The sequence below is a fragment of the Phacochoerus africanus genome, chromosome 11 (genome assembly GCF_016906955.1).
Source record: "Phacochoerus africanus isolate WHEZ1 chromosome 11, ROS_Pafr_v1, whole genome shotgun sequence".
In the NCBI taxonomy this organism is placed as follows: Eukaryota; Metazoa; Chordata; class Mammalia; order Artiodactyla; family Suidae; genus Phacochoerus; species Phacochoerus africanus.
This window is the reverse complement of record NC_062554.1, coordinates 132,380,086-132,406,126: the sequence shown is the minus strand read 5'-3', so window position 1 is coordinate 132,406,126 and position 26,041 is coordinate 132,380,086. Positions and strand designations below refer to the sequence as shown.

The 26,041-nt window shown below is 48.4% G+C and overlaps 1 protein-coding gene and 1 long non-coding RNA gene across 2 annotated transcripts in view; one reads left to right on the top strand and one right to left on the bottom strand.

Moving 5' to 3' along the window:
- Positions 1-8,750: 8,750 nt before the first annotated feature.
- LOC125110709 (uncharacterized) lies at positions 8,751-12,468 on the bottom strand. The gene is made up of 3 exons (XR_007130696.1): positions 11,590-12,468; positions 9,866-9,933; positions 8,751-9,212 (listed from the first exon to the last, which is right to left on the bottom strand). It is a non-coding gene; the product is annotated as an uncharacterized LOC125110709 (long non-coding RNA).
- Positions 12,370-26,041, top strand: part of UTP25 (UTP25 small subunit processome component) — a 26,363-nt gene continuing 12,691 nt past the window's right edge. Inside the window, exons 1-7 of the mRNA XM_047752185.1 lie at positions 12,370-12,587; positions 13,367-13,406; positions 14,093-14,327; positions 16,117-16,287; positions 18,275-18,363; positions 20,808-21,218; positions 23,007-23,226. Coding sequence (XP_047608141.1) covers positions 12,481-12,587; positions 13,367-13,406; positions 14,093-14,327; positions 16,117-16,287; positions 18,275-18,363; positions 20,808-21,218; positions 23,007-23,226 — 1,273 coding nt within the window. The 5' untranslated portion in view covers positions 12,370-12,480. The remainder of the gene's footprint in view (positions 12,588-13,366; positions 13,407-14,092; positions 14,328-16,116; positions 16,288-18,274; positions 18,364-20,807; positions 21,219-23,006; positions 23,227-26,041) is intronic.

Sequence of the window (26,041 nt, the reverse complement as noted above, 5' to 3'; positions counted from 1 at the left end):
ACTCCCAAGGCTTTCATGTCAACCGGTAAGGCTCTCTCCTGGAGTCCCTTTGAAGATGAAAAGCTCCTGAGAAGCGCTCTGTTGTTGTAATTAACACAATTAAAAGCCATTTTGCTTGTAGCGCCATAGGAAACTGGGAGACTTCCCTTCTTATAGGAAACACCTACCTCCTCCTGCCAGGACATGGGCAGCTTCTCCGAATCTAACACCAGGGTAGACGTCCCTGGCAGCCCAGCCGTGACTTAGATTTGGTGTTTTTTGTTTGTTTGGTTGTTTGTCTTTTTGCATTTCTTGGGCCGCTCCCGTGGCATATGGAGGTTCCCAGGCTAGGGGTCCAATCGGAGCTGCAGCCGCCGGCCTATGTCAGAGCCACAGTAACGTGGGATCTGAGCAGCATCTGCAACCTACACCACAGCTCACGGCAACGCCAGATCCTTAACCCACTGAGCAAGGGCAGGGATCGAACCTGCAACCTCATGGTTCCTAGTCGGATTCGTTAACCACTGCTCCACGACGGGAACTCCCCTTGTTCTGTTTTGTTTTTTTTTTTTCCGCTTGTCCAGATGACTTTCACCACAGCAAGGCTCCCAGCTCTCCGGGCACAGTGGCCACCCTCTGCTGGAAGGTACCTGTCTGTGCCCTTTTTCCTAGGTGGAAAACTCCTGATGAACATTCAAAGCTGGGGCTGGCGACCCGAGCTCCAGCCCAGACGGAAGAGATGCCAGCTGCTGCCCTCTCACCTGTCAACCCAAATGCCCTGACCACTAGCAGCAAACTCGTCCTCGATTCCAAGAATCGGGCTGTCGTGGTGCAGAGCGCCTGGCGGGAGGTGTGTTTGCATTTTCCCCGAAGGAAGCCGGTCCCACGGGTAACAAGGGCAGCTAAAGTTCACGCCCAGAGGCCCCCTCCAGAGGTCTGCTGTCCTCATGATTTCTTTCCAGGAGTGCATCGTTCTGCTTTCCCCAGGGGGTGAGCAGCTCCTGCACAGGAAGATCCACTCTGTTTCCTTCCCTGAAGGTGGCGCACGGCGGGGAGCGTCAGCATTACTCACTGGCTTGTGCCAAGCGAATGTCTGTGACAGGCCAGAGAAGCACGTCTGCCTCCCTCTGGGTCCCCAGGGCACTCAGCAGCCAGCTCTGGGGCTCCTGGCATGCCCACTGTAAGATTTTTATCTGGCCTGTTAACGCGATTGTCAAAACTTACCGAAATGTTCTCTGTAGTTACTGTGGCAGGACAAGACCTCCCAAGCTGGCTGAAGTTTCGAGAGTTTTAGACAGGAGACTCTAATGATGGCACGTCAGCTAGAGGTTATAAAATATCCCTGTCACCCCAATTCTGTCTTCAGTAGCTTTATGTTGGTCCTGCCGTAGACTCTTCGGAAATCATGAGAGAAAAGAAGAGCCTTGGACCTCAGAACCTCGGGGCCTGACCTGTCAGCCTGCTCTTCTCCCTGCAGCGCACCCCCCCCACCACTCATCTGGGAGCAGCAGAGCCTTCTCCTCCCCCCTTGCTGGTTTGTTCAATTTCATAGGAACTTTGGCTTGGACAGCGCCACGGTAACAGCTCCTACTGAGCATCACAGATCTAGTCTCTGAGATTCAGTCACCAGAACCTGTCAGATGAACTAGATGAACGAGAGGCTCAGTGACAGATGGTTGTGACAAGGCCACTGATATGTCCTGCACCATAAGGCATAACCAGGTCTGACCCTTTGGACTGAGTCAGCATCACTGAGGGATTTGGCCAAATCAGAGGAAAGACCAGACTTCTTGCCAATCTACTCACTGGTGTCTTAGTCTGTTTTGGCTGCTAGAACAAAATCCCATAGCCTGGGTAGCTTACAAACAATGGACAATTGGAGTTCCCGTCATGGCTTAGTGGTTAACGAACCTGACTAGGAACCATGAGGTTGCGGGTTTGATCCCTGGCCTTGCTCAGTGGGTTAAGCATCCGGCGTTGCCGTGAGATGTGGTGCAGGTTGCAGACGAGGCTCGGATCCTGAATTGCTATGGCTGTGGTGTAGGCCGGCGGCTACAGCTCTGATTCGACCCCTAGCCTGGGAAGCTCCACATGCAGCAGGTGAAGCCCTAGAAAAGGCAAAGAGACAAAAAAAAAAAAAAAGACATTTATTTCTGAGCTACGGAGGCTGGGAAGTCCATGAAGGTTTGGTGCCTGGTGAAGACTCACTTCTGAGTTCTTAGAAGGCCATTTCTTGCTGTGTCCTCCCATGGTGCAGGAGATGATCTTGCTCCCTGGAGTCCCTTTTATACGGGCACTAATCCGATTTATGAGAGCTCCACTGTCATGATCTAATCCCTTTCCACTGGTGCCAGCTCCAGATACCATCGCCTTGGGGGTCACAGTTTCCACATAGGAATTTGTCAGGAGGGAGGGTGGACACAAATATTCAGTCCATTGTACTCGGTGTCCTTGGGATTCCTACATTAAAGGAGATTCAGTCTTGGACGTTCCTTGGGGAGCAGCAGGTTAAGGATCTGGTGTTGCTGCAGCTGCGGTACAGGCTGCAACTACAACTTGGGTTCAATCCCTGGCCCAGGAAATTCCACATGCTGCAGGAACTGTGCCTGCCCCCTACCCCCAAAAAAGAATCTGTCTTTTTAGTTAAAGGCTGAAGCACAGGGACAGCTTTGAAGAATAATTATTCTTCAAATAACATATATACGCTTCATAGAAAATAAACCTTCATAGAAAATAAAACTTGAAACCTCTTTCTTCCTTCCTTCCTTTCTTTTTCTTTCTTTCCCTTTTTTTTTTTTTTTTTTTTTTTTGGTCATGCCCACAGCATGGAGAATTTCCCAGGGCCAGGGATCAAACCCACACCACAGCAGTGACACAAGCCACATCATTCACAATGCCAGATCCTTAACCTGCTGAGCCACCAGGGAACTCCTTAACTTTCTTTTCTGAAAGAAAGTGTTAGACCTTTTTTGTTTTGTTTTTGTTATTCATTTCTGGCCGTCCCTCGGCATATAGAGTTCCTGGGCCAGGGATCAGATCCTACTAGCCACAGTTGCAACCTATGCTGCCGCTGCAGCCTCACCGGATCCTTTAACCCACTGTGCCAGGCTGGGGATCAAACCTGTGTCCTGGGGCTGCAGAGACGCCCATAATCCGATTATGCCACAGCAGGAACTCAAAGGACTAGAGTTTTCTTCCTTTTAAAATCGGGGCTACATAATCCCCTGCCTTTTTTTTTTTTCTTTGAATGATTTTTAATGTCTTTTTGTTTTCTGAAAAACAGACACCTATTCCCCCGGGGTCTGTTCCTGGGTGGTTGGATAGAAGGTCCTCCTTGTATCCAAGCTGACGAGGCTCAACACTCAGGCCAGCTGCCCTCATCTCCTTTCCTGCCTTGTCCCAAATACCTTCGCTGTCATCCGCCCGCCATCAAGGGGGCCGCGGTTACAGTGACTTTTGGATTGGAGGACACAACGATCCAGACAGTCATCTGGTTCCAAATCCCGTCATGTCTTCAGGCGGAGCTGGAGGTGAGCTGCCGAGTGAGGGTAATTCTCCGCCCTGCCCAACGTCTGCTCACACGTGGCTTTGCCGTCTGCCTCTGTGGGATCAGCGCGAGAGTTCACGGGGACATCTTTAGTTACAAATCTGATTTCCAAAATGTTTGGTTCTAGGAGTTCCCATCATGGCTGGGCAGCTAACGTACCCGACTAGCATCCGTCAGGACACAAGTTCGATCCCTGGCCTCGCTCAGTGGGTTAAGGATCTGGCGTTGCTGTGAGCTGTGGGGTAGGCCGGCAGCCGTAGCGCCGATTGCACCCCTAGCCTGGAACATACACATGCCGCGGGTGTGGCCCTAAAAGCAAAAATAAATAAATAAATAAATAAATAAATAAATAAATACATACATAAATAAAATGTTTGGTTCTAACCAGAATAAATGCACAGAGGGGGAAACAAGGAGAAATAAAAAGCACGGGAAGATGCTAGAAAATCTTCCTGAGAAATGCATGGTTGTTAAATATGAGAAAGGCTGACATTCTTGGGGTTTCACTACATGAAGAAGAAAAGCTCTCCCCCAGATGGAAGGTAAATCATCACCTAAGGAAAAAGATTAAGGTCACAGGCGACTCCCACGCTTGGTGTAACAGGCTCAGTGGTTAAGCCTGTGATGTGATCTGCTAACAGTCAAAGGTGGGAGAACACAGCAGCTGCTGTGGACCTGGGCTGAGGCAACTCTAGATGGAATTTCATTCAAGACGATAATTCTGAACTTCATTTCTTAAAAAGTAGGGCCATGGTCTACATCCTGCGGATTTTTCCCTTTTAGTTAGTTAGTTAGTTAGTTGCATCCATGCCACGGGGAAGTTCCCAGGCCAGGGAGCAAACCCGAGCCACAGCAGTGACCTGAGCCACAGCAGTGATGGGGCTGGGTCCTTAGCCTGCTGAGCCACCAGGGAACCCACCCCCCCCTACTTCTCTTCTCCTAAAGAAAAAGCATTCTCATAAACTGTCACAAAGGTTGATTGGTGGTGCTCAGAAGAGTCATGAATTTATTTCATGGGCAAAATGGCCTGTAAAGATGACTGAGAAAGAAAAACACCGCATTTAAATCAGGACACCGCAGGTGGGACTAACTCCCCCTCCTCTCTGTCCTCTCGGTGTATGGCTCATACTTTCATTCAACAATACATCACCTCGTGATGTCATGGAGAATCATCGGCTTCTAGGACTGCTCCTTCCCTCTGGACTCTGAGCTCCCTGAGGCCTGGGCCTTTATTTCACTCTTTCTCATAAACTCCCTTAGCACTCGACACACGCCCAGTGTGCTGCAGTGCAGTCAGTGACGACTCAACAAATACCCTCCTGGTCTTGTACTAGCCCCACTGGCATATATGAAGTGTCAACCATTTAGTACTTAGTACACGACTGAGATTTAATCCAGACCCAACAGAGTCTAGTACCCTCAGTCTTTTTTTGGGGGGGGGGGCACACCCAAGGCATGTGGAAGTTCCCAGGCCAGGGATCGAACCTCCACCACAGCAGCAACCAGAGCCGCAGCAGTGACATGGCTGGATCCCTAACCTGCAGCACCAGAGGGAGGTCCCAGCACCCTTTCCTGAGAAAGATGGGTCAGTGAATGGGGGACAGCACCAGCTTTCCTACTCCCCAAGTGGCTGTTCCCTCTCCGTCGCCTTGCTGGTTCACCCTCATCCCCGTGGCCTCTGAAATTTACAAAGCCCCAGGGCTCAGGGCTCAGGCTCCGCCGGGATATTTACACGACCGGATCTCATTCAGTCTGAGTCACATGCTGACCACGCCCACCGGGTTTCCCGTGAACCCCGGATGGGCCCACGTGTCTCACCACTTCCCGAGCCTCTCCCCTCAGACGTCTGATAGGAAGCTCAAGCTTAACGTGTGACTTGAAGATGGTGACATTGGCTGGGCAGATGGACACAGGGGCTCTGAGCCACGGGAACAAGGGGAGAGCGGAGCAGTTAACGGCGATGGGGTGCGGGACCCATTAGGCCGGCCCATGTCATCCGCTCAGGTTGCCTCCAGGCCCACACAGGAACCCGCTTGGGTGGCGCTGGTGGTGTGCACTTCATAAACTGTATTCACCTCTGTCTCCACTTGCGATGATTCTATCAGGAGAGACTTGCAATGCTAGTTCCAAGAAATGTTGACAAGTAGGAGGAAGCATTTGATAAAAACATGAAAAAGAGTTCTTGTGGTTCAGCAGGTTTAGAACCCAACTAGTATCCATGAGGACACAGGTTCGATCCCTGGCCTCCCTCAGGGGGTTAAGGATCTGGCATTGCCGTGAGCTGTGGCATAGGTTGCAGATGTGGCTTGGATCCTGCGTTGCTACGGCTGTGGCTGTGACCAGCAGCTGCAGCTCCAATTCGACCCCTAGCCTGGGAACTACCATATGCTGCAGGTGCGGCCCTAAAAAGAAAAAAAACGAGAGAAAGGGAGGAAGGAAGGAAGGAAGAAAGGGAGGAAGAAAGAAAAAGTCTCCAAAGTCTTTGTGGGCAGCATCAATAGCAAACTGACCGTTGCAGAGAGGTGTCCGAAAGGAAGACGTCATATCCTTGTCACCCACACAGACACCACTGTGACTTCTCTAAAGGTGTAATCTGTTCATATGGCCTCCTTGCTGGAAATCCTTTAATGGCTCCTCTCCTGTGGGGGACTGGGCCTCAACTTCCCAGCACGGCAGGACCGACGCCTCACCTGCCTGATTCTCCAAACTTCCCCTCTCCCCCACCCCTCCCCAACCTCAGCAACATGGACCACAGGCACATCTCCAAACACATCTTTCCACACCGCTCTTGCTCCCCCACTCTCCCTGGAAGTTCCCAGAAGACCCTGACTCAGTGCATCCTGCACGTATCTCCCATGACTCCTCATCTCTCTTCCATAGCAGGATGGGTTTATCCTTGCGGTTCCAAAAGCCCTCTGCACATCCTTCCAAGACAGCGTTTATTTAGCCCATGGCAGTGCGCTTATTTGTTCACTGCTTTGTCTCCCCAACTAGACTATGAGGTCTTCAAGGGGAAAGCCTGAGGTCTAAGCTTTTGAGATCCTTAATGCCCAGCGTTATGACCCGAACACAGGTACTGTTTAGAAAATGTTTGATGAATGAATGTTTGCCTGCAGAGACATGGCCAGAACACGTGAAAGACAGTGTGGTTGTACCAACATCCCACTAGAGAGAGTGATGGGGGCGAACTTTATCCCCTCCAGCTCAGCATTTTAGGCTTGTTCTCAGTCAGATGAAGACAGTCTGATAAAATATGGCAGTTTTGGGCCAGGTCTAGTATAAATCAACCTCTGATGAGGAAGCGTACTTATTAAAGGCTCTGGGTACCATGCCAGGCTCTGGGTTGGACTATGAGTAGTTCTTACGGGTACAGATGAATAGAATGGGTAGGACCGTGTGTAATATTTTACCATTTTTAAGTTACAGAGAGGGCACTGAAGTGCATTGCAAAGCTTTTCTTTTCTCAGACACAATCTCTTCCGAAATTACTCTGCCCAGGGGGCTCGTCGCCTCCTCCACAGTAAACACCATGGAATCCAAGGACCACCCAGCTTTCTCCTTCCTGTTGCCCTGTATCCCTCACAGCCCATCTTGAGCACTCACACACGCTGTTCGTGAAGCCAGCTGAAGCAACGCGCGCAGCCCAAGATCTAGACCCAAGATTAATTTTTTTTGAGTTGGGTGCTGATGTTCGATGGACGTGACAGATGCTCAAGGGCAGCAGATCCCCTCTCCCCACCCCCACACACCTCCCTGCTGGTTCCTCAGCATCCAGTGTCTATCGCAGGGCACCGTAAGAGCCTGCATACTTATCTATACCTGGACGAGGCTGAGAATGCCTTGAAGAAGTCGGCATGGATGTGACTCTTTCTCCTAGCCTCAGGTGTTAGTATGTGGGCACGTGGCGTTTAGCACAAAAATTCTTTTAAGTGAATAAACAGGCTCATTTCTTTTTTTAATGATTTTTATTTTTTTCCATTATAGCTGGTTTACAGTGTTCTGTCAATTTTCTACTGTACAGCAAGGTGACCCAGTTGCACATACATATATATTCTTTTTTCTCACATTATCATGCTCCATCATAAGTGACTAGATATACAGGCTCATTTCATGATAAGGATAGCAAGAGACTTATTTCGGCCAGCACTCTCAGGGAGAAGCTGGCTTGCTTTGGGGGTGCAGAGACACATGTGTCTTCATGTGGTGGAGGAGCTAGTCTTACACATAGGAGGCTGGCTGATTTAAGGCCTCTGGGAGGAACCAGATGCACCAGTGCACACATGCCTTCACCAGAACCTTCCCAGTCAGTAGCTGAGGTGGCGAGCTTTCATCATTAGAGAGTCATACCTTTGGATGACTGTATGGCTCCCTGTCAACACATTTTGAACCCACATGCCCTTGTTATCACTTAAGTTTCAAAACGCAAACATCTCCAGTATCTGACCTCTGTCCTCAAACTGTGCTCCCCTCCCCCCACCTTTTCTTACCTGCCCTGCTGAAAATCTTAAGAGTCCTGCTTACTTAATTTCTTTCTTCTTTTCTTGTTCTTCTTCTTCTTTTTTTTTTTTTTTTTTGGTCTTTTTAGGGCCACAGCTGTGGCATACGGAAGTTCCCAGGCTAGGAGTCAAATCAGAGTTGCAGTTGCCAGCCTACACCACAGCCACAGCAACGCCTGATAGGAGCTGCATCTGCGACCTACACCACAGCTCACAGCAACTCAGGATCCTTAACCCACTGAGCGAGGCTAGGGATGGAACTCGAATCCTCATGGATCCTAGTTGGGTTCTTAACCCAATGAAACACAACGGGAACTCTCAGTCCTGCTTACTTTCTGTCTTTTGCATTGGAAAGTAGTTTATCATCTTGAATACATTGCTATATATCAAACAAGCTCTTTCAAACCACATACACCATAATACTTGCAAGGGATGAAAATGTGCATAACTCCATGAATTCACAATGATACTATACTTAAAAAAAAAAAAAAAAAAAACTCTTGGGAGTTCCCATCGTGGCGCAGTGGTTAACGAATCCGACTAGGAACCATGAGGTTGGGGGTTCGGTCCCTGGCCTCCCTCAGTAGGTTAAGGATCTGGTGTTGCCGTGAGCTGTGGTGTAGGTTGAAGACGTGGCTCGGATCCTGTGTTGCTGTGGCTCTAGCGCAGGCCAGCAGCTACAGCTCCAATTTGGGAACCTCCATATGCCGCAGGTGCGGCCCCAGAAAAGACAAAAAAACAAAACAAAACAAACAAACAAAAAAAACCAAAACAAAACGCTTGATCAATCAGCATTAGAAGATCTACTGAATTGACTCCTTATGTTGGAAGTTAGTAACTGAAGGGAGAGAATCAAGCATTTCTTCTGCCTTCCTATACAAACAGTACCATTGGGTAAACAAAATTTAGAGGAAGTCTGTCTTCACAGAAAGAGTCCAGCAAGTAAGTGAAGAAAAAAATGATAGTGTTAGAATATCTTCCCTTATGACAGAATAACAACGTGACCTCTAATGAATGAATAAATTTAGACACTAATTATCAATCACTGGAAATATCACAAAATGAAAGGCAACTAGATGAGCTACACCTCCTGATGGAGGCTAAAACAGCAACTACAGTGAAGTGTGATCGAAGTTCTAGATCCAACGATGTATTCAGGAGAAATGCAGTGAACAGCAGAACACGTTAAACTAACAGTGTAAAAAAAAAAAAGATGGCATTTAAAAGGCAATTAGAAATTTGAACACTGACAGGTTATATGATGATATTAAACAATTAGTATCACCTATTTGGGGTGAAATAGGGCCACTGAGGTTATGTTGAAGAAAATGCTTATCTTTTAGATATTAAAAATTATTTACAGATGAAATAGGATGTCTGGGATTTGCTCCAAAATAATAAAATACAGAAGTGGGTCAGGGGTAAAGGGCAGGAGTACATACGAAGCAAGATGTCCTTGGGGTGATGCTGAGGGATCGGCATGTGGGGGGCCTGGTACCCTTTTGTCTACTTTGGTGTATACTTGAAATTTTCCAAAGAAAAGGTTATTTAACAAAGACATCCTAACACCCTTCCGAATAGTCTGACAATCTCGTCGAAGAGACAGCCGTCCTCCCACCCCTTGAGACCATTATCCCAGGGGGTCTCCCCGAATGGAAAATACCCAGGGGAAAGCAACATCAGCATCTCTTTACAAACTAGTATAAAAGATTATTTCCTGAACTGCTTTTCCCCGTGAAAATACTGAGCGCCTGAAGGTAAGGGAAAAGGAAAAGCTCGGAGGAGGGAAAAGGAAGGGCTGAGTGTGGGCAGAAGAAAGGGAAGAACAATGCTGCCTTCTTACCATCTTCCTAAGGACTCTACTAATTGGCACAGGCATCTTCTTCGCGTGGGTTTTACCAAGAACTTTCCCTGGAGGCGGGAACAAAAAGGTTTACATTCTGAACGCACGCACGGGTTAAAATTGCACAAGCGGCCCCTTTTCCATTGTCAAAGGCTAATAGAAACAGTTTCAGAGGCGGGCTCCTTCTCCATGGCTCAGTGTGCCAAGAAGGAGACCTCGTGGGTGGAGTCAGGGCCCAGTTGTGTCCGAAACCTGGGAACAGTCTAGACCTTTCCACAGGACAACGACGTGCAAACCAGGAGAGAGTAAGGTGTTACCTCGAGCCCTCAAGAGCATAGCTCTTTCATAGAAGATCTCTGGAAGAATACCAAGACGCTGGTTGCCTCTGGGGAGGGAAGCTGGGGCACTTGGAATAGAGGGAGGGCAGAAAAAAAGGATGGCTTTATTATTACCGCCAGGTTATGTTGTGGTGAGTGCCTTCAAATATATGATGACATTTTGCAAACAGCCTTTTGTTGACATAAGTGACTGTACTTTTTATCTTGAAATAGACAGAAGACAGATGTCTGTTTGTTTAAGGGCTCCTTGGCTGGGCCAGCGGCTGGCACTACCTGCTGTTTGCATACTTTCTTGATTCTTCCTCCCTCCCCTCCCTACCCCACCCCGGTCTCCCTGAATCTAATTAGGAGGAGGAGACGGTGACTAAAACCACCAAGAATAGGATTGGAATAGTTCTATCGTAACTTCTAGAGGCATGACGTGGTATTGGACAGAGCTCCAATGCTCCCACAGGCGCTCCTCTAACAGCAAGGGGAGGGAACGCTATCTTTGAAAGCTCTTGTTCTACCTTAAACATTAGAGTGAATTCTGCAGTCTATGAAGAAGCACTTTGTTTTTACAGGACATGACACCGTAAGTTACTCTCAGCAATAGTGTCTCTCTGTGTGGATACTGCGGTCTTTAAGGAGGGCAGCACACTCTCCACCTTTCTGGAGTATTAAGTCCAGTTGGTGTTTGCTTTTTTCTCTTTGTTTCTTGAGGTTATTATTTGCTTACATTAAAATGTACCTGTTTTATTTTATTATTTTATTTTATTTTGCTTTTTAGGCCCAAACCTGCAGCATATGGAGGTTCCCAGGCTAGGTGGAGCTGCAGCCACTGGCCTAGCCACAGCCAAAATGTACCAATTTCAAACGTACTGTTTTCTTAATTTGGTAATTATAGGGAGTTCCCGTCGTGGCACAGTGGTTAACGAATCCGACTAGGAACCATGAGGTTGCGGGTTCGATCCCTGGCCTTGCTCAGTGGGTTAAGGATCCAGCGTTGCCGTGAGCTGTGGTGTGGGTCGCAGACGCGGCTCGGATTGCACGTTGCTGTGGCTGTGGCGTTAGCGGCTACAGCTCGATTTGACCCCTAGCCTGGGAACCTCCATATGCCGCGGGAGCCGCCCAAGAAATGACAAAAAAAAAAAAAATTTGGTAATTGTATACAAGGTGTAACCATCACCATGATCAAGATATAGAACAGTTACTACCCCCCACCCCACCCCTGCCCTTTCTTTTTCTTTTTAAGGGTTGCACCTGCCATGGAAGTTCCCAGGCTAGGGGTCAAATTAGAGCTGTAACTGCCGGCCTCCACCACAGCCACAGACAGACCGGATCAGAGCTGCACCTGTGAACTACATGGCAAATCTTTAACCCACTGAAGGAAGCCAGTGATCAAACCTGCATCCTCACGGAGACCATGTTAGGTCCTTAATCCGCTGGGCCGCAGTGGAAGCTCCAGTTACTTCCCCTTTGAAAGTGCTCCGTCCGGCTTCGAGTTCGGTCTTGAGACACCTGATTGGGCTTTACTGCTTTCTCTAACTCCGTCTCTCTGGGTGACTTAGGAAATCACTTTACCTCTCCGGATGGAGTTCTGCTCTAGTACCATGAAAAATGTCGGAATAGATGAATTACCAGGGACCCTGCGATACTTCAGTAAAATGAGGGGAAGGGGAAGGGCGCGAATCTCAGCCTTGCCTCCCCACACCTGTGGCACATCCTAGGGGAAAAAACCTGTGGTCGTAGCAGACTTAGGTTTCCAGCTCCTTTTTCGCTCGTGTGCACGTAACCCTTTCTAAGCATCCCTTTTCTCATTTAAAATAGCAGGCTTTTGAACAAGACCTATTTGTCAACTGCTGTGAGGAGTCTTGAGATCTCCCGCACCCTTAACGGCTGGTTGCGTTTTTATTGTGGCATAATATAAAGGCACTGCATTCAACCACCTCCACTACTACACGTTTACGCAGGCCGATTCTCACAACCGAAAGTGACGAGCAAAGCACCACGCACCTTTGTACCCACCTGGGGAAGCCGAAGCCTGTCCGCCTTCCTTCTAGGGCTCAGAGAAAAGATGGGCGTGCGTACATGTGCTTCCAAAGAGCGTCGCCAGGGGGCGGAATGGAAACCAGGAAGTTTTAACGCCTGTCGTACAAGCGCGACGTAAAGCGGGCCTGCTTTATGGCACGCTGCTTCTGCCGTAAAGCGCTGCCGGCGAGCCCGCGTGGGTCGGTTGGCAAGATTACTTCCAGGTGAAAAGCGAGCCCCTTGGAAGGGGGCGAACTTGTGATCGCCATGGGCAAACGCGGGAGCCGGAGCCAGAGCCAGCTGATCAACACTCTGACTAAGAAGCAGAAGAAGCATCTTCGCGATTTCGGCGAGGAGCATCCCTTCTACGACAGGTGGGAGGGGCGCGGCTGGGGCCAGGGCAGCCGGCGTCTTCTCCCGCTGGGAACCCGCGTGGTTTTCGGCGCTCGGTCCGCGGGTCCCCGGGACGGGGACGGGGACAGGGCAGCTCCCGCCGCTTCCTGCGCGCCCCGGCGCCGGCCTTGCTCGGCTGGGAAGACTGGCGGCTTCCGCCTGAGATGCGGTTCTTCACGGGTCTAACTTATTTTTTGAGCTGATAACTCTGTGCTAGACCGCACGCCTCCTTATGGGGCTGGTTTTTGTACTCTTAGAGGTTTTCTGAATTTGTGTGTGTGCGTGCTTTCCAAGGATTGCGTGGGACCTTCGTCATCACCGATCAATTCAGTGACAGTGACGAAACTGATGTCTCGGTAGTTGTGGGTTCCTCTGTAAGTGTCCAGACTCTCAGTCATGATCCTAGTTTAGTGCTCATCCCACCACTTTAGGCCGCTTTATCAACAATGAGAGGGACTTGCTAGAAGTGGTGAACCCCGAAGACTTTTATTTGACAGTTTTCCCATTTTTTGGATGAGAGCCAGGTATTGTGTGACTGCTCTTTGTCATGTGACCTTGTTAAACTTTTTTTTTTATCGATTATTTTCCATTTGGCACATTCGTACAATCCCCGTCCCAGTACCTACGGAGTTTTTAGGTGACTGTAGTTATGATGTGTTTATAATGTCTGCCATGTTCACTTAAAGTCTTACCTTTAGACATTTTTATTAATTGCCGAATACTAGTAGTTAAGAGTTTAACATTGCCTGTTTCTTCTCAGGGTTTCCAGAAAGGAAGCAAAACCACAGATTTGTCACCTGGTAATGCTTTATGCCTTCTTTATGATAACTGATTCTGGGTTGTTACTTTTAAGGTTCTATATAATAGTACAGTTTGCCTACACTTGCGTTCTTTTCGATTTTAGATGTAAGCTTTTATTTTGGTAATGTTGCTTAGCTTTGAATGCAGATGTTGGTTAAAATGCCATTGTGATAAGTAATACAGTACCCAAAGTTTGACGTTGTCGTAAGAGATTAGCTTGTTAGGACCTATTAAGCAGAGGGCTCTTGGTGAGTCTTAAGAGGGAATGCCTTGTTTGCTAAACATACAATACTGTGCGAAGTCATCAAAGGCCATATTACCACAAATGCAGAAAAAAACTACTGCATTTTCTTGTTGTGTTGTAATTTTTCCTGTTGCTCCTTTAAATGTGCCAAATATCTGACACATAGGTTAATACAGATAACCTAAGCTCTGTTTTTAGTCTTTCTCCATGTGCAAGATTAGCAATTCAAAGATGAAGAGCTTCTAGAATCATAGCTAGATTAGCTATTTTAAATAAATTTGGTGCTAGGCTTGGTTGAATAGATAAGATTGCATATTTGCAGAGAAGCTAATTTTTATTTAGAAAAGTCTCAGCCTCTTGCACTGTGGGCCTGATGGTCGTCATGGAATAGCAACGAGAACTATATAAATTTTGTTTTTAAAATCCCCACTTTCCTTTTAGTCAGAGAGTTCAGATTCTTCGAGTTCTGAAAGTGAAGCGGAGAGTGAACCAGAACAAGTTTCTGGTTATCACAGACTTCTCGCTACATTAAAGAGTGTTTCCAAGGAGGAGGAGGAGGAGGAAGAGGAGGAAGAGGAGGAAGAGGAAGAAGAGGCAGAAATGGATCTTGAAGATGGTGATGGCGACGTGAGTTCGGAGGAAGACCCGGCAGCAGAGTCTGCAGACACGCGCAAGAGTGAGTGTCTTTGCTGGGCTCCTCTTTGCCGGGACCACAGACAGCTGGCCCCGTGGACGTGGCACCCTGTCCTGCGTGAGCCGGGTGAAAACACACGGACCCAAAGCAGAGATTCTTAACCCTGCTGGGCTCAGTGATACCTTTGAGACTCTGATGAAAACCTAGGGCTCTCTGGCCAGAAAAATGCAGAAATGACGTTTTTGCTTATGATTTCCAGGACGTCATCAATCCTAGTTCAAGTTCCCCTGATTGAGAGGAAAGGGAACATAATTCTGTTTTTGTGATGGTCTCAAATTTTTTAAAGAGATTATTGTTCCTCCCATAGGGAAACCAAGTTTAAGGTAAGAGAGATACAATATACAAAACTTTTTTAAGCAGCAGAGTTGAATGGAATGGCTAGGTCTAAGGTGTTGAAGGGCATGAAGTGATCCCACTATGCTGCTGGGATACCTGAGGGAGACCCCAGGGAAGCGCTGGGACTGAAAAGCTTAAAGGACCATGTCACACCCAGACTTTTAAGTGACTTTTTACCTTTAGATCAACTTTATTGAGGTGTGATTTGCATACAGTAAAGTGTGACCATCTCAAGTATGTAATTTGATGAGTTTTGACAAATGTGTGTATATTACCAGCACCAGAACAAAGCGAAGAACCTTTCCAACACCTACAGAAATCTCTTCTGGTGCTTTTACAGCCGGTTTCCCAGGCCTGGCATCAGGCGAGCACTGACCTGCTTTTTCCACTGTCGATTAGTTTTGCCTGTTCTGTCCAATTCATGTGAGTGGAAGTGTACGGGAAGCACTCTTGTATCTGGCTTCTTGGCTCCTCATCCAGTGTGGTTCCTGTATTAGGGGTTTATTTCTTTTTATTATTGGAGTAGCACTCTGTTGTCTGATTATACCCTGGTGACTTTTTATATTCTATTATCTAAATGCTGCTTTGCCTTTCTGAAATATAGAAAGTATTTTTTTTTTTCTATGCTTTAAGGTGTTATACACCGTTCTTAGTATTTTAATTCATCAGTTGCACTGGGATGAAAAAAAATCATAGCTTTAGACTTCGGGGGTTTTTGGTTTAATTTTGTTGGTTTTCCATTTTTCTTTCGTATTTTAGATTTTTAAAGATGAAAGTTTGTTTTTTAGTTTTAATAGTATATTTTGTAAAAATTTAAGAGGCTAGTGTAGTGTTCCTGTATCTGTCACCCTGAGATGAACACTTTAACATTTGATACAACCTTCTGAAGTACTTTTTATGACTCTGTGATTGACTGTGCGTGTGTGCATGCATTCGTGTGTATGTGTCTAATGGTCTCATACATTCCTGTAACTTACGTTCTCTGTCTTTTTGTTTTTGTTCCCCACCCTCTTTTTTTTTTTTTTTTTGATCACACCCGGGGTATTTGGAAGTTCCTTGGATCGAATCTGAGCCACAGTTGCAATCTCAGCTGCAGCAATGCCAGATCCTTAACCCACTGCCACAGTGGGAACGCCTACTTTTTTGTCTTTAATAATATACGTGGACCTTTTTTCATGTAACTGGATTCACATTAGCTTAATCATGTAATATTCCACTGTAAATGATACATGATAATAATTAATGCTGTTTCGAACATCCTTACATATATTAAATCAACAATCAGGCTTCATTTTGAAATGTAAGCCTTCCACCTGAATTTGCTTAAAAGTAAAGATGGCACTGTGCTAAGGAATTGCATTTTACTTGTCAACAGCAGTGTAATTATATAGAGCGAGTAGTAAATTATTTTATCAAATGTTTCTCGAAATTGCAGGGGGGCCCTTACCTGCTGACCCAGAAGGAAAAGATGGGCACGGGCTACCTAGCACATCACAGGAATCCCCCGAGGAGTTTACAGATGTGAAACACGAGTCACTCTTCAGCTTAGAAACCAATTTTCTTGAAGAGGAAAGTGGAGGCCACACTTCTCTGAAAGCATCACAAGGTCAGAGCACAGTGTGCGTCGTTTGAATTCACCAGGGGCTCCGTGTGGGTGGCTGTGGGCTAGTACACCTTAAATCTCTTGTTACTGGAGTGAGCAGCAACAAAAACAGACAGATGATCAGCTAGATCTAGAGCTGGAAAGAAATATTTCTCCAGGTGTTTTGTGTTTTCCAGTGGCTAGGGTGGGGTTGGGAGTGGCCGACTGTTGAGAACAGAGTTTCTGAGTGACAGCGGGGAAGGCCAGTTCCCCAGGTCTCATGTGTTGACACTTGGGGCCCGGGGAGGACTTCTGGTTTTCCTGCCCAAGCCGGGAAGGAAGGGAAGCGGAGGAGAGGACCGCGCCCTTTTCTCTCCACCCTTCGCTTGTTCTTGCTGAGCGGAGCGGTCATTTCCCATATATGTGGGACCCAGGCCTGGCCGCTCTGATCGATTCTTATTACCAGGGAGCACCTCAGAAGCCACAAAGCTCCACCCTGTCTCCCCCGTCTCTCTCGGCTTCTTGGCCATGCCCCTGGCCCCGTGGCCGTCACTTGGACAAGGCCTGCCCGTGGTAGGCTCAGGCAGGGCTCTGCTCTCTCTCGGGTGCCATTTCTCAGCCTGGGCCTGGGTGGGCAAGTCCCGTTGGTCACATCCTGTGTCCTGACTGCCTTTTGTGGGCTCAGTGCCATTCTTCAACCAGCTCTGCCACTGGAGCTGAAATTTTAATCCACGTGGGGTTCTGTTGGCTATTCTGGAGAAGGAGAGGTGGAATTTGAGCATAAATCCCATTCTGAACCATGAAAACTTAAAAAACTCTGGAGGAATCACTAAGAAGCTTGACTCTCCTAAAGTTTCTCCGGTTGGTTCGCCTGGACCGATATTTTAGCACCCACAGTTCTTGTCTCCTCCGTGCACCCTTATCTTAGGTGTTGGAAGACGCAGTGGAATTTTACTGCTTGGACCCTTGAATGGGTTGTTTAACTTTGCTCTGCTTCTTAATGGGTGGGGCTGGGAGAGAGGATTGGGCGGCCAGCGCAGACCCCGGAGGGTAATCCTGAGTGCGTGTGCTGCTGTTCTGACCATGTGTTCACCTCCGTCCGAGCACGTCTGTGTCTCTCAGTGCAAGTTAAAGTAGACTCGAGAGCGGCCCTCGGGGTCCTCGGTCTGGTTAGATGAGGTAGGACACGCGCATGGACGTGTCGGGGTAGGTGGGGGGGGCGAGTGGGAGGTTGAGAGGACGGTGATGACTGTGTGGAGGGGACCAGGGATGGCCTCTTAGTGGAGCCACCACTGCGTTTGACACAGGCTCCTGGAAAATAATTGTGTATTGTGAGTCAAAGAGTAGCATTCAGCTGATACTGTTTGGACATACAGAAATGAGGTGAAGGAGAGGACAGAATTTTTAAAGGAAACCCCCAGTGGCAGAAGTTCAAAAATTGCATTGGAGAGGTAGGTTAGAGCTGTATGCCGTAGTGCCCTGAATTGCACACTGAGAAGGTTCTCCAGAGGTTTTTTTTTTGTTTTTTTTTCGGTCTTTTTGCTATTTCTTTGGGCCACTCCCACGGTATATGGAGGTTCCCAGGCTAGGGGTCCAATCGGAGCTGTAGCCGCCGGCCTACACCAGAGCCACAGCAATGCGGGATCCGGGATCCGAGCCGCGTCTGCAACCTACACCACAGCTCACGGCAACGCCGGATCGTTAACCCACTGAGCAAGGGCAGGGACCGAACCCGCAACCTCATGGTTCCTAGTCGGGTTCATTAACCACTGCGCCACGACGGGAACTCCTTCCAGAGGTTTTGATCTGGGAAGTCATGTGATTAAAGAATTACGTAGGGAGATGAACCTGTCAGAAACTTGGAAGTGCTGGACTGGGATAAATGGTGGGTAAAATGGATGGGAAGAAGGATAATTTATCATCATGAAGAATAGCATGTCATCCACGGGGAGAGACTGAAAATCTGTGCCATTTGCTCTAAGGGTTATAATAGTCTTTGTTTCTCAATTAGATCCATTTGTACAGCATGTGCACAAAGAACTGAAAGAAAAAGAAATCCAGGCTGTTGCCACAAATCCCAAAACTACCCATGAGCTAAAAGTAAGTGTTGTTTGGTCATCCCAGTCACAAATGGAGAAGAGCGGCGGTCTTGGATTTTAGTGGTCTGCTTGAATGTTTGATGTCCGCCAGTGGCAGATGGCCTGATGGGGAGCAGGACGGAGGGAGGCTGGAAGAGCCTGGGAGGGCGCAGGTGTGGTTAGAAAAGGCACTGAGAAGCCAGAGGGCGGGGCTGATAAGATCCTAGTGCTTTGGAGACGGTGGCACCAGGGTGAGACCCGCGTTGGCAAGGGGCTGTCTCATGACCTAAGGCAAGCCATCTGCCTTTTCGATCTGCGCTGTTCTCATCTGTTCGAGGGGGACGGTAACGCCTACATCAAAGTAATTCAGTTTACTGGTGTTCGCAGAAAGTGTTCAGTGAAACGGGAGCTACTGCTGTTGATTTGTTTGAAATATCTGAGATGGGTTCACAGCTAAGTTACTCGGGTGTGGAGCAGTTTTTGCGGGTGCTTGTTTTGCATCACTACTGATTTTTTTTTTTTTTTTTGGTCTTTTCTGGGGCCACAGCCACGGCATATGGACGTTCCCAGGCTAGGGGTCGAATCGGAGCTGTAGCCGCCGGCCTACACCACAGCTCACGGCAACGCTGGATCCTTAGCCCACTGAGCAAGGCCAGGGACGGAACCCGCACCCTCATGGTTCCTAGTCGGATTTGATAACCACGGCGCCACGACGGGAACTCCGCATCACTGATGTTGTGAAGAGTTGCCATCCTTGTCTCACTGAAATTCTTGAGGTAATTATTACAGATGGAATCGTAGGAAATAATACAGAAATAGCCCATGTGCCCTTTGTCCAGCTGCCTCCAGTGGTAACATCTTGCAAAATATGGTACAGTATTGTAGCTCGGGAATTTCCCTTGATGGAACCCACCTGTCCTATTCAGAGTTCCTCAGGTTTGCTCCTGCTCTTTTGGCTGTGTTATTTCTAGTTGTCCCGTTGTATCATATCTGCAGGTGCCCCTGTCCAGCACAGTCACCACACAGAGCATTCCCAGCGCCGTGGAGGTCCCCGCCGCTCCCTGGCGCTGCTTTATAGCCACACCACCTCTGTCCCTCATGCCAGCCCCTGATACCACTGCTGTCTTCTCCATTTCTGCAACTTTGTTTCAACAATAACGTATAGGAGCTCCCACTGTGGTGCAGTAGATTCAGAATCTGACTGTAGCAGCTTGGGTTGCTGCAGAGGCGTGGGTTCAATCCTGGCCCAGTGCAGTGGCTCTAAGGATCCAGTGTTGCCACAGCTGTGGCTCAGAATTGATTGTTGGCCTGGGAACTTTCATATGCCACAGGTGAGGCTATAAAAAAAGTGTTATATTAAAGGTAGGCTGTAAAAAAAGTGTTATACAAATAAGATCATACAGATTTGACTCTTTTCACTCAGCATGACTCCCTGGAGATTCATCTCAGCTGTCGGCATATATCCAATAGTTAATTCTTTCTTAATGCTGAAGTCATCCTTTCTTTATTGCTGAATTAGGCAGTTTTGTTACAGTACAACAACTCCCAAACTGGTATTTTACAAAATATTACTCTTTAGGAGCCTCATAGGTGTGTCTCAAAAACAAACACCCCCACCAACCAAAAACCCCTCGTTGCATGCCCAAGTAAAGTTTTGGAAGACTCTGGGTTAAGTGGAGTAGAACAGAGTTCTCATTACAGGACTCAGCAGGACCCTTAGGGTCTAATGTGCACGTGACTCTCTCTGAGCAGGACCAGGTTTTGTGGTGTTGACCAAAGTTATTTGACCACTGAGCCCCCTTTCTTTGTCTGGAGTAAATTTGACTCCCTACAGCGTGGTCCACAGCTCACTTGGTGACCCACTGATAGTGAAAAGCACACACGGTTTTTAAAGGCAGAAACCTTGGGCTCTAGCAAGTCCCTGTGTGGCACAGTGGGTGAGGGACCTGGCATTGCTGCAGCTGTAGCCCAGGTCACAACTGAGGCAAGGGTGCAGTCCCTGGCCCGGGAACTTCCACATGCCATGGATGCAGCCAAAACAAGAAACAAGAAACCTTGGGCTCTAGCTTAATTCTCTCCTAATTCGTCTGCATCTCAGCATTTCCTAAACGGCAAGAAAAGCATTACAGAGTTTACCTGGTAAGGTTGTTGTGAGCACTAAGTGGGAGGATGGTGAAAGGCCTTTGGTACAAACCATACAGTAGTTCGTGACTGTGAGGTACTACGATTCTTTTCTTTTCGGGCCGCACCCAAGCCATGTGGAAGTTCGCAGGCTAGGGGTGAAATTGGAGCTGCAGCTGCCAGCCGACACCACAGCCCAGCCACACCGGATCCTTAACCCACTGAGCAAGACCAGGAATTGAACTCACGTCCTCATGGATACTAGTCGGGCTCATTAGCACTGAGCCACAACCGGAACTCTCTGTAATTCGTTTCTAACCTGGCTCTTGATTATCTCTCCCCCAGTGGCCCATCCTGGGCCAGCTTGTCTTTTCATCCAAGTTTCAGAAGTTGGAAACCTTTAAACCTCCAAAGGACATTGACTTAAAGTCGCTCCATCTCCAGAAGCCTCTGGAATCCACCTGGATCAAGACCAACAGCCAGTTCCTCTCAGGTTCCCAAAAATCAGGCAGCCCTTTCACACCCCTCCAGAAAGAGCTCTTCTTAATTATGAATTCTTACCGGGACCTGTTCTACCCCGAAAGGACCGCCCTGAAGAACGGGGAAGAGATCCGCCACGTGTACTGCCTGCATGCGATAAATCACGTCCTCAAAGCCAATGCCCAGGTGCTTGGCAACAACAGCAGACGCCGAAGCCAGAAACTTGGGGTGGGAGACGATGATGACTTCAGGGACCAGGGGCTGACAAGGCCCAAGGTGAGTGGTAGCAAGAGAACTTTGCCCTCAGGGAGGCTCTAAGGTGATACCAGGTAGGTCCTGGCCCTTAGCAGGCACTCAGGGGTTTTAGTGGCTGGAATAATGAATGAGTCCCCAGGAGCATGTTACGTGGGCCAGGTAATATCAGAGCAGGGCCGCCTGCAGTTCAGTGGACTGTTTGTAACAGTGGATCTAACTGGAAACTTGCAGAGGAGATACCCCCAGTGATAGCTCTCCTTAAAGATAAATCCTGACCCTGCATGAGCAACACTCCACTATAACGCTGCCTTCCCCCCAGGGTGAGACCCGAAGGAGCCTTTTACTCAATCCCTACACGTTACACCTGTGGACAGAGACCCAGATGGGTAGAGGGCCTTGCTCAGGAGAACCAGGGAGAGAGTAGCAGAGACAGGCCTAAACCAAGGATTCCCTTCACTAAGCCGCATGAATATATACACCTTGGAAAATAAAAATCCCTGTTTTTCAGTTGTATGATTAAAGTGATGCTTAAAGTGATGATTGCATTTCTGTGGGCTTATAAGCCAAAGCTCCAGTGGACTGGGGGCTTGGATTAAAAATGTCTTTTTCGTGATGTCGCAGGGCTGGATCCTGAGCCTTCCATCCCCACCCCCAGCCTGCAGCCCTTAGCCCGTGTCTTTCTATATTGAAGAAGCCTCTCGTCTTAGATTGTTCTCATGGGGCGTCATAGCATTTGAAGGTTTGGCCTCTGATGTGCCTCTTAGAGGTTTCTAGGTCCAACCCTTTTGTTTGGTAGTTGGGGAAACTGAAGCCTGGACACGTACTCAGTGTCACAGCTGGGACAGTAACTGGCCCGCTTCAGAATCAGTCCATTGCACTGCACTTAGCCGGACTCAGTCACGGCACCCCTCGGCCTCTGCTGGATGCCTTTCTGGAAACTACCTGAGAATCTCGAACGTGAGGATAACGAGCTTAGCCGTTTCCATTTAGAATTGCCAAACAGAGGAAGAGGCACGTTGCCCGCGAAGCACGTTTAGGCTGTGGTGAATTGCCTGATCTGACTCGGGTGATTGCCATTGATTCAGTTCTTTACGAACAGGTAGCCATTAATCATTTACAAAGTAGCTTCGGGGGGGCCTTTTGTTTGTATCTTTCCTCAACAGTTTTACAACATGAAGCATTTTTGGAGATGTTTAGGAAACTGAGTCCTCCATGTCCTATGAAATGACCTTATTTCAGAAGTGCTTTAGCATCATTTCTGAAAAATGTCCTAGAAAAGTAATGATGCATCAGTCCTTGTCCTCTCTGGCTTTATTTGTTCTCTGCTTATCGCATCTAATTCATTTCTTTATTCAGCATATTCCTTGGGTCTTATGGATCAAAATACTGTACTGAGTTCTCTGGGAGACGGAAATGAGTAATATTTTTGGTCCTCAAAGAGCTTTGTGCGTTTATGTCCTTGAGTTCTTGGTAGGGGACGCCTCTGGCAGAGGCATTGGCTTATCTTAAAAGGTATTTCCACCTCTGCATGAGAACTGCCTCCAGAGGAGCCATGAGACTGAGGCCCGTAGGACATGGTGCTGTGGGCGGCATGAAAGGAGCTCAGTCTTCGGTGCTGAGCCACATGCTGTGTAGAAGGGTGAGGTGGACGTGGCCCTGGCCAGGGGCTGCGGAGCAGAGGGCTCCTTCGCCCCACCTCCTTGGCCAGCTCACCTGGAGCTGCCCTTCCTGCCCGCCCTCCCCGGCCGCCCATCTCCCCCCACAGGTGCTGATAGTGGTGCCCCCCCGGCCGCCCATCTCCCCCCGCAGGTGCTGATAGTGGTGCCCTTCCGGGAAGCTGCCCTGCGGGTGGTGCAGCTCTTCGTCAGCCTCCTTGAGGGCGACAGCAAGAAGCAAATAATTGTAAGCAACAAAAAGAGGTTTAATGGAGAGTATGGCTCAGATCCGGAGGAGAGGCCACCCAACCTGAAGAGGCCTGAGGATTATGAAGCTGTGTTTGTTGGCAACATCGACGACCACTTCAGAATCGGTAACTCCTCCTTGTCAGAACGGAGACCCCGAAGCACTGAGGTTGAGGTTCACACAGCTGGAGGCCGGGAATTGGGCGTTCTTTCAGAGGGTCCCTGCCGGAACCAGGGTGCCTTCGAGACGTCTTGTTGCCAGGGGAGAGTTTCGCCTGGCTGACGGGCTGGAGCGTCGCTGAAGGCACGTGGGAAAGGCACGTGCGCATTGGTAGCAAGCGTCTCGGCACACCCGGAGCTGGTGGCTCCTCGTCAGTGCTGCAGGGGTTCTTGGGGAGTTGGAGGTGATAGGGCTGGACGGGCCAGTCTGAGGAAGATGAGTCAACTGGAGCGTCTGTGCCGAGTGGCAGATTTTACTCCCGCCTGCCATGTGAAGTGCCACTCCACCTGACACCTACTGACCCCGCGCAGCTTTTCGCACTTTCGCTTCATTCAGCTCCCATGTGCTTGGTGGGTTGTACGTTGATAAAGTTCTTGGAAAATGGGTATTAGTTACGTATGCTCATTCACCAAACCTTTATTAAGCATTTACTGTGTACCAGGCACTGTTAAGCTGGGGATATAAAATTTGAAGATACGATTCCTACTGTTAAGGAGTCCAGCCTAAAGGCAAATCAGACAGTATGGGATGAGATGTGTTATGATCCGAGGATGCAGTGGGTGTTTTTTTTTTTTTGCTTTTTAGGGCCAAACTGGCAGCATATGGAAATTCCCAGACTAGGGGTTGAATCAGAGCTGCAGCTGCCGGCGTATGCCATAGCCACAGCAACTTGGGATCCGAGCCGTGTCTTTGACCTACACCACAGCTCACTGCAGTGCTGGCTGCTTAACCCACTGAGCGAGGCCAAGAATGGAACCTGCATCCTCATGGATACTAGTCGGGTTCTTAACCCACTGAACCACAGTGGGAACTCCACACAGTGGGTGTTTAAAGCAAATATCCTTGCTCAAAATGGGCACAGAATGGTTAGGGAAAGCCTGCTGATAGGGGTACCATCTTCACTAAATTGAAACCTGGATGGGATTTAGCCAGTTACAAAATGGGGTGACCAGAGCAGGGGAGAGTTCGGACAGGAAACTGCATGTGTAGAGGCCTCAGCGTGAATAAACGGGTGCGACTGAAGACTCGGGGGCTTTAGCGTGGCTGGGGTGTACAGCACAAGGAGATGCTGGCTGGCGTTTAATTTTGAACACCTTTGGGTAGCCAGCAAGCAGCTGATGGCTCAGTCTTTGCTTTGTTTCTGTTTTTATGGCTGCACCCAAAGCGTATGGAAGTTCTCTGGCCAGGGATCAAATCCCAGCCACAGTTGTGACCATTGCCACAGTAGTGGCGACACCAGATCCTTAATCATTGCACTGGGCTAGGGATGGAACCCTTGCCCCTGGCAGTGATCTGAGCCACTGCAGTCAGATTCTTAACCCACTGCGCCATAGCAGGAATTCCCTTTTTGGGGGGTGGTGGGGGGGACTGCACTTGAGGCATATAGAAGTTCCCAGGCTAGGGATTGAATCAGAGCTACAGCTGCTGGCCTACACCACAGCCACAGCAACGCCAGATCCTTAACCCACTGATCGAGGCTAGGGATCGAACTCACAAGCTTATGGTTCCTAGTTGGATTCGCTAACCACTGAGCCGGGGTGGAATTCCCTGTTTACTTTATAACGGGAAGTTTTGTCCTTCCTCATCTTCTCCATCTACTTTGTGCACCCTCCAGCCCCACCTCCCTTCCGGCAATCACCAGGCTGTCAGGTCCCTTAAACTGTCTTCTTTCTTCGTTTATGGCCACACCTGAGGCATGTGGAAGTTCCCAGGCCAGGGATTGAACCTGAGCCACAGCAGTGACAATGCCAAGTCCTTAACCAAGGAACTCCCTGTCCCCATTTTTTTTTAAATGTATTTTTCTCTTTGTCGTTCTGTTAGGGTGATTTCTTCTCCCAGTCACTGATCCATTCTTGTATACCATCTAGTCAGCTGTTGATTCCCTGTAGTGTATTTTTCGGCTCAGTTATTATATACTTCAGGTCTATAAGTTCTACTTATTACTTTCTTATATTCTCTCTCTCTCTTTTTTTGGCCATACCTGTGGCATGTGGAACTTGCCAGGCCAGGGATAGAACCCACGCCACAGTAATGACAACACCAGCCCCTCCACCTGCTGAACCACCAGGGAGCTCCTGTCTCTTTCTTGAGTTCCTCACTGTGTTTATTCGTTCATCTCCCGAGGTTGGTGAGCATCTTTATGACCGTGTCTTTGAAATCTTTAGCAGATAAATTACTTATCTCTGTCTCATTTTTCTTTTCTGGAGTTTTATCTTATTCCTTCTCTTTGGAGCATGATCCCCTGCTTTCTTATTTTGCTTAACTCTCTGTTTCTGTGTTGGGCAAAACAGCTGACTCTCCCTATCTGGAAGGAATGGTCCTGTGTGGGAGACGAACTGTATTGTTTAACCTTTCCCTAGTTCTTGGTTGTCTCTTGAATTGACTCTCTGCTTGTTTCGGTCCCATGACGTCCAGAAAGAAATTCCCCCACCCCACCCCCCTCTGCCCTGAGCCTCGTGCTTGAGGGGTATCCCCTGTCATCGGCTTAAAGTGCCACTGAATTGGTAACTGAGAGCTAAAAGTGACCTTGGCAAGAGTCGTTGCAGTGGCATCCTGAGAATTGGAGGCAGATTGCAGTGCACTGAGGAGTGAGTGGGAGATTTTAAAGCAGAGATAATTTTCTGGAAGGTGTACTGGTGAAGCAGAGGAAGAGTGTGGGAGCTAGGAGGGACCCCAGGTGCAGGGGAGAGTGGTGATGAGTTTTTTAATAATTAAAGCAGTTC